The 7,711-nt window shown below is 41.6% G+C and overlaps 2 protein-coding genes across 4 annotated transcripts; one reads left to right on the forward strand and one right to left on the reverse strand.

The window, feature by feature from the left end:
- Positions 1 to 1,526: 1,526 nt before the first annotated feature.
- tmem101 (transmembrane protein 101) lies at positions 1,527 to 5,669 on the forward strand. Its single transcript, XM_046378326.1, has 4 exons — positions 1,527 to 1,706; positions 2,680 to 2,860; positions 4,235 to 4,381; positions 4,673 to 5,669. Exons 1-4 carry the CDS (start codon positions 1,576 to 1,578, stop codon positions 4,979 to 4,981), a joined length of 768 nt encoding a protein of 255 aa, XP_046234282.1. The 5' UTR covers positions 1,527 to 1,575; the 3' UTR covers positions 4,982 to 5,669.
- LOC124053263 (toll-like receptor 8) lies at positions 4,297 to 7,370 on the reverse strand. 3 transcript variants are annotated; one of them, XM_046378328.1, is made up of 2 exons: positions 6,579 to 7,370; positions 4,297 to 4,426 (listed from the first exon to the last, which is right to left on the reverse strand). In XM_046378328.1, exons 1-2 carry the CDS (start codon positions 7,117 to 7,119, stop codon positions 4,398 to 4,400), a joined length of 570 nt encoding a protein of 189 aa, XP_046234284.1. In that variant the 5' UTR covers positions 7,120 to 7,370; the 3' UTR covers positions 4,297 to 4,397. The 3 variants fall into 3 exon arrangements, 2 of the variants coding, with proteins under 2 accessions (XP_046234284.1, XP_046234285.1); XR_006842120.1 differs by lacking the exon at positions 6,579 to 7,370 and adding an exon at positions 4,686 to 4,826 and having other exon boundaries at positions 4,343 to 4,482; XM_046378329.1 differs by lacking the exon at positions 4,297 to 4,426 and adding an exon at positions 4,987 to 5,125 and having other exon boundaries at positions 6,579 to 7,346.
- Between the last annotated feature and the right edge of the window lie 341 nt (positions 7,371 to 7,711).

Genomic DNA, 7,711 nt, shown 5'->3' on the forward strand with positions numbered 1-7,711 from the left:
GTACCCTTGAGCAAGGTACCTAACTCCCACTGCTCCCCGGGCGCTGCACGCGGTCGCCCACTGCCCCGGGTTTGCTGTGTGTGTGTGCACGTCACTTGGGTGGGTTAAATGCAGAGAACAAATTTCATTGGAGTGAGTTCCCTCCAATGACAAGATATGTCACTTTCCTTTTCCTTTCCTTAAATCCTTACATTTAAGAAGCTGGAAACAGCACGTTTGACATCATTTGTTTGAAAAATGACTTGGGCAAGCAATCAGTTATTTAAAATGTGACCAGGGACACAGATGGATGGATGTTGGGCAGCATCAAAATGGTTTGATGATATATACAGACTTCCTGTGCAAACTTACATTTGTGTAAGTGTGAAGCACATTATCCACTCAAACTAACGTCTCTTATGCTAAAGTTAAAGGATTTGTGCAAATTTCTTGCCACATGAAACTGGTCCCTTCACTGTGTGCTAATAACCTCCAACCGACATTTCATCTGAGACATGACAAGCTACTGATCCTGAACTAAACCTTCAGCAGGACTCACACTAAGCCATTTTCAGGATCTGGGTTAGTCTCATCAACTCAAGATTAACCGGAGACACGTCACTGTGGATCAGTGTGGACACGCTCCTGGCCATTATAAAGGCCTGATGTGTCACTGAGCGCCTGTTGAAAGACTCCCGTTCCCATTCATCGTCTTATTTTAGTCCCATACTTTGACACTGATGAGTGTAGAAATTTCGGTGTTGAAATGATTTATCAATAGAAAAATAATAATAATATCAGTCAACAATTTGGCATCCATTCAGTGTAAGCTAATGATAATGAATTAATAGTAATTCCTTTAGTGTGAAAAGTATTAACTGATTGGTACTGTGTGGGGAATGTATGATGATAAAAAATTTGCTGTAGATATTTATTATTTAATTAACACTAAATAATACAGAAAAATAATTAAGGACTTTTACAGGCTATTTAAACATTTCTTTAGGTTACACTGGGGAACATAGGACTCTTTACCATTGTTTCTAAAAACTTCTCCACTGCCCTGGTAATGGACATCTTTATGTATAGACTTAACAATTAATTGATTCATTCCTCCGAAATAATTAACAGACCAATAATGAAAATTATTCTTGATTGCCGCTCTAATTCACAAGTATTTCAGAGGTCAACTATTTCAGACATTTTACTTGGTCAAAAAAAAATACAAAAAAAGGATTTTTTAGAGCAGAAAAGGGCTGTTGAACCTGTGCGTAATTTCCTGCTGGAAAATAATGAGGTTAAGTGGCAAGAACATTTCTGTAATGATCTACTTTCTCCTGTAGGTGGCAGCGTAGAACTTTATCTTCTCTAAGGCGCCCACTGGTCCCTTCCGCCCACTTGGATCTGTCAGCCAATGGCAGGACGTCTTTGCGTTAGACCAGAAAGTAATTTCAAAATAAGAGCATCATTGTTTAAATTAAAGACATCATCTCAACAGGAGAAACATACTTAGTTTTATTTCGACACGTGTATGTATTTTTGGCAGGAAGTCATTGAATACCTGCAGTGTCGTTGGAGGATAGACGTGTAGCAACAATGGCAGCTCCCAGTAGGAAACAGACTTTAAAATTTTTGAGCCAGTTGGGAGCGTTTATTTTAACACGGTTCGGATTTTGGAACTGCTTCAGCATGCTAATGCTGTTTGCTGAACGAGCGGACTCTAAAAGGTAAAAAGCGTTGGTCAATGAGAAGCTATAATGTAGCTAACGTTAGCTAACAGCAGTTTAGCTCAGCGTTGTTAGTTTGCCTTGTGCAAATATCGCCTGATCTGTCAAGATAAGCTGGGCAGATGTAAGCAGTGAACAATATGTGTGCTAGATGTCTTTTTCTTATATTTTAGTTGGCGGTGGAAAGCTGTCAGCTACCTGACTTTTTCGTATATTTTTAGTCGGCGGTGGAAAGCTGTCAGCTAGCTGTTAACTTAGGGGTTGCATTTGAGCAAGTTAGACAAACCACGGACCATATGGAGTTGTTTAAAATAAAACGAGAAGATACATTTAGCCTGGCCTGTAATTTGCCACCGTTTAGGGGAGAGGCGGTAATTTTTTCTACTGATCGCGGTTTTCATCTCGTATGTACCCTGGGCGTATATTGTTTTGGGTTTTGGTGGGTTGCTCTTACTTTGGCAACCACACCCCTCTGAGTTATCCTGTAATTATGAAAGCTTTGGGGAAACGTGTACAGCCATTTTCATACCTGCGAGCCTTTCTTAGTGCGGTTATTTTTTTTCTCAAGCTCACATGTACCCTTTTAAAGCAAGGATATTTTAGTTTTGCTAAAGGGTTAAGTTACCATAGGCCTGTTTGACTTGGTGTTGATTGCGTTAATTTGGTAGTCTTGCTTAATTTCAAATTTAACATGTGCTGCTTACGGCTTCATGAATGAGAATGGTTGCATGTGGTTCAGCTGGTCAGCTGTTTTAGGACACTTGGGCTTATGGTTTAGGGTAGGCTCCTGTTGGTAGGAAAATTAAATGAACAGTCTGTGCTAAAACAAACACATCCATCTAATCTGAAATATACTTTACTTTCTGCAACGCTACTCAAAAATACTGTTATTCACTAGTGATGTTGTGCAACTATCACTATTAGGTGATCGCTGAGTTTGACTTGTAGCTCTTTTGATTTGTTTCATCTCCAGGAAGCCTGACATCCACGTACCGTACCTGTATGTGGACATGGGGGCTGCGGTGCTCTGTGCCAGTTTCATGTCATTTGGAGTGAAGAGGAGGTGGTTTGCAATGGCTGCTGCCGTACAACTGGCCCTGAGCACGTACGCGTCGTATGTTGGAGAGCAGGTGTACTACGGGGACTGGCTTAAGGTGACACTTTAACACCACAAGACAACATCCAAACAGTAACAGAACAAGCACACATACACAGTGAATACAGCTAAGACCCATAAATGTTAAAAAACAAAAAACACAAATAGAATAGAATAGAACCCTCTTGTCGTGTTCACATTTTTGTTATTCAGCCAGTGTTTGTGGGTCTGGGTGACCCGCTGCATTTTCGGGTTTTTATCTCAACACAAATATTTTTACTTTAAAGTAGTCAATAGATGTTTACATCTAAATTATAAGCAGTATAAACAGAATATGTGGTTAATATTTGAACTTTACCTTTAAGTGCAACTTGCATTTTCTTTTTTAATAAAATGTAATGAAAAACAAGATCAATTCTAATCAAGATATGAGTGGAAAACATTCAACAAATTTACAAATGATGCAAGGTTTTTCATAACTATTGATTTTTATTTATTTGAATATCATTAGAAATTTAACCCATGCATGGTCCCTGAATGGCATCAGCTGCACACCAATGGTGACATTAGGCCCAGCGTTGTAAAACGGGGGGGAGCCGTGCACCCACTTCTCCCACACTGTCCTGATGGCAGCTAGCTTGTCTCTCTGCCGTCTAGCAGAGATCGTCTTGGTTATCAAAGCAGATAATTATGGAAATTATGTGAAATTTATGTGAAATTTTTCCAGAGACGTTGTTGCCCAGAAAAGTTCTCTGCCAGTTTTTGCACCCCACAGGGATTCAGTGGATTCCCCTGTGGACCTGAAAACTCCAGCAAGGATAAGAAAAAGCTCAAAAGAAGCCGAGGGTAAAATGTGCAGGAATGTAAGAGCAGACAGGTGTTGGTGCTTGAAATTTGTAACAATGTAGAGTAAAGGTACACAGGACATACAATTTCTACACTTAAATTAGTCCAGCAGACCCAAACATCCTGTATGTAATGTAACTATGTAGGGGGGTACATAGTTGTTCTGATATATGTTCTTCACAGAAAATTGGAATTCTGAAGACTATGTATTGTTTGTATTTGTTTTTTCGCTGATGTGTTGTTTAAGTTAGTTATAATAGCACTACATAGAAGAACGACAGGCAGATGTTGACAGTAGACATTGGGTTTGTCAGTGGGCTTGGATGCAGTTCAACATGTAGATCTGGATGGAGAGAAACCCTCAGAAAGATACAGAGAGAGAGAAAGGGAGGGAGAGACACAAAACTACAAGGAAAACTAGACATAGTTAGTGACATAAAATAAAAATACCATACAAGGAATACATACAGAATCAGGGCAATGCATTTAATATTTACTTCCTGTTATGTTTTATTCTTCATACATATTTGAAAATGAGACCAGACTTCAAATGAAAATTTACAGGCAGAACTGTGTTGCCTTGCAGGTACGCATGTATTCCAGAGCGCTGGCCATCATCGGAGGCTTCCTGGTTCTGGCCAGTGGGGCGGGGGAGGTGTACCGACAGAAACCTCGCAGCAGATCCCTGCAGTCTACTGGACAAGTCTTCCTGGGAGTCTACCTCATCTGCATGGTAAGCTGTGGCAGCTTCAGGGTTTACATTTTTTTATGTGGACGGCTGCACAAAAAAATTCCAAGAGGAATTTTCAAGAGGTCAGTTTGTGCTCAAAGAACCTGAAAGTTAGTGTAGGATTAATTAGTGACTTGTGATTCACTATTCAACATATACAAACCAGATGATCATTATTTAGATGCTGTATTTCTGCATATGTCAAATGAATTCATTTTTTACCTTTACTTACTTTACTACTTCTATGTTTTCAGTGTGATTTCAAATAATGCAGTACTACTTTCCCCCCACTAGGTGTACTCCTTACAGCACAGCAAAGAGGACCGGCAGGCGTATCTGAACCACATCATAGGAGGGGAGATCACCCTGATGCTGCTGGAGGTGCTGTTCGGGGTGCTGGCTCTGGCCTTCCTCTCTGGCTGCTACATCCGCCTGGCCGCTCAGATCCTGGCCACCGTCCTGCCTCTGGTGATCCTGCTCATTGACGGCAACCTGGGCTACTGGCACAACAATCGCAAGGTGGAGTTCTGGAACCAGATGAAGCTGATAGGACACAATGTGGGCATCTTCGGCGCTGTGCTGATCCTGGCTACCGACGGTTGAACCCTCGGGCTCTCGGGGACAAGTTTTACACGGCGAGGTGTCCGCTCAGGTGGAGATTGTTGGCCTTCACGTCACAGCATGACTTCGTACTCAGAGCTGCCGTCGCTCAGTGACCTCTCAGGATTCAGACACTCAAAGCTGAGACTGTTGGATGTATGCAGCATCGATTACCTTTGCCTACCTGTTGCTAACTTTGCTTTTACGAGAAAAAGATAAAAACTGAGCTTCCTTTTTCGCGGTTTTATAATTTATTCAGATTCATGTTTACACTTTTGTCTCTTTTACGCTCTGAAACACAACACTGAGTATTCGTACTGTATATCTTCAGAGAAAATATCTTTTATTCCAAAAGAATTTAGTCTTAAAAGGTTCAATAATGTTTTACAGTATATGGTTCAAATATTTTACTATGAAAGGGAAGTTTAGAATTTAACTTCTGTGGTAATGTCCATGAAATGGGAGGGCTACGCTTACGGCCATTTAGTAATAAACACTTGTGTTGCTTTGTATTGAGGTTTCATAAGAATTTCATGGTATTGAATAAGCACAGCTTTTTTTATTATCTTCTGTAAATATTGTTCGCATTTTGTATGAAATTATTTCATTTAGGTGCACGAATGTGCACAAAATGCTGAAGATTGTCCATGTTTAAGTATTTTGACCATTAAAATTGATTAATTTCACTGAATTTTGATGTGTTCGACCACCTTAGCTTTCCATAAACTGAACAGTGTTGCACAGGATGAACGGCCGAATGTAACTTCTGCCTCACTGACTAAAAGGCATTTGTAAATCATAGATGTGTGGATTTATTAGGTCCAACAAGCTCAAACTAATGCAGTCGGACGCAGAAGTCGAGCAGTTAATCCTGACTCTTTGGAGGATGTGGGTTGTGTTGCTGTGATCTCGTCTACCCTCTTTGATAGAAATGTTAAAAATGTCTAAGTATAAAACGTGATTAAACAGCAACACGAGCTTGTCATAAAGTTGAATTAACGCCTCTCTAAAATCATTTTAACAAAAGCTGAACATTATAAGCTCCATGAAGAAGACTTAAGTGCAGGGCTGTTGTAGTTAGGCAACAGTTTAAGCTCGGCGCACTAACATCATTTCCTGTTCAGTGGGCACTCATCCGTAATGTTTTATGTTTTGCTGTAACAAACGCTGCAGGTAAGAAAGTCAGGGTCCTGGTTTTAATTTAGACGCATGCTGGCGAAGTGAGGGTGATTCTTAATATTTAAAATGAAAACGGTGACTGTGGCTTAAATATATATGTGTACATTTTAAAGATAACCTGTCACAAAACTACGAAATTGAAAAAATTAATCTCCTTAAGCTATGATTTTTAAAGGGCTATTCTGTACTTTTTCCCTGTCCAGAGTAGTTGCCGTAACACCTTAGCAGGAAATTAAGGTAATTAAAGAAGGAGATCTAAATACAGACGTAAGATCGGACCTGCTAAGGCCCGGATGAAACATGATATTGTGCGGTTGGCTACAATCTATTATGCAACAACATCCAATACGAGTCCACACCTCAGTCCCCACACACCTGATCAAGAATCAAACACGTCACTTGTCTTGTCTGTCTGACTCACGTGCATTTCGCTTGTTCTTGTGGTTGTGCTCTGCTTTGACCAGGACACCAATCACAGCCAGCATCACGGTGAGGGTGATGACGAGCACGGATGCTGTCTCACAAAGACACAGCTGGCTGTCCAGCGACGCCAGGGAGCTTCCGGCTTGGTGGGCGGGAGCGTGACAGGTGATGTCCTGGTAGTCGTACACGTGCAGGTGTCGAACACGCTTGATCTTGCCGAAAACTCGCTGCAGGTCGCAGTCGCAGGTCCAAGGGTTGGAGGACATCCGAAGGAGGGTGGTGGTGGTGGTGGTGTGGAGCTTCAGGAAGCTCTTGAACGTGACGCGCTGCAGCTGGTTGGACTGGAGACTCAGCAGAGTAAGACTCCGTAAAGGAGCCAGAGCTTCCGTCTCGATCACCGAGATGTTGTTGTGGTCCAGGAGCAGCACCTCCAGGCTCTGCAGCCTGCGCAACACGCCGTCTTTAAGCACATTCAGCCTGTTTCCCTCCAGCTTGAGAAGAATCAGTCGAGACAGGCTCCCGAAAGCCCCGACATCCATGGCCTGGATGCGGTTGTAACTGAGGTCCAGTTTCCTCAGGTTCTCAAAACCACTCAGCGAAGAAGAGTCCAGGTGCTGCAGCAGGTTGTGGTCCAGCCGGAGCTCCTGGAGGGAGGACAGACCCCGAGAGAAGTGCTGGGGGAGCCGAGGCAGCTGGTTCACACTCAAGTCCAGCCTCTCGAGAAACTGCAGCGATGACAGACACTGACATGCAGACACGCGTCAGAAACGACACGTTTGAAGTCACGTGTCACTGAATTCTACTTAAGTAGACTTTTGAGTAGTTTTACGTCAGTATTACTACACTGACGTAAAACTACTTACTTCCACATTTCAAAAGAGAATCAGTTTTACTCGATGACATTTGTTTCACTATAAAGCTGAAACAATTGACCGATCATCAAAACAAACATTGTCATATATAATAAATACAACAGATCAAGACAAAGCGCCAAAGGTTTTGTTTTGGTGATAGAAAATGACCACATTCACTCAGGTAGTTCATTGAAATCATCACAAAGTATTTGTGTTTAGATTGTTGATTGGGTTAAAGGAATTTCAGGCTGTAGTTAATGTTTTTTTGTACATTACA

The sequence above is a fragment of the Scatophagus argus genome, chromosome 21, assembly GCF_020382885.2.
Source record: "Scatophagus argus isolate fScaArg1 chromosome 21, fScaArg1.pri, whole genome shotgun sequence".
Classification (NCBI taxonomy): Eukaryota; Metazoa; Chordata; class Actinopteri; family Scatophagidae; genus Scatophagus; species Scatophagus argus.

Coding starts and splice junctions, on each gene's coding strand:
- LOC124053263 (XM_046378328.1), bottom strand. CDS start 7,119: ATGGATGTCGGGGCTTTCGGGAGCCTGTCTCGACTGATTCTTCTCAAG. Junction 4,427..6,578: donor CAAGAACAAGCGAAATGCAC/GTGAGTCAGACA, acceptor TTTTTTGTGCAG/CCGTCCACATAAAAAAATGT.
- tmem101 (XM_046378326.1), top strand. CDS start 1,576: ATGGCAGCTCCCAGTAGGAAACAGACTTTAAAATTTTTGAGCCAGTTG. Junction 1,707..2,679: donor GAACGAGCGGACTCTAAAAG/GTAAAAAGCGTT, acceptor TTTCATCTCCAG/GAAGCCTGACATCCACGTAC. Junction 4,382..4,672: donor GAGTCTACCTCATCTGCATG/GTAAGCTGTGGC, acceptor TCCCCCCACTAG/GTGTACTCCTTACAGCACAG.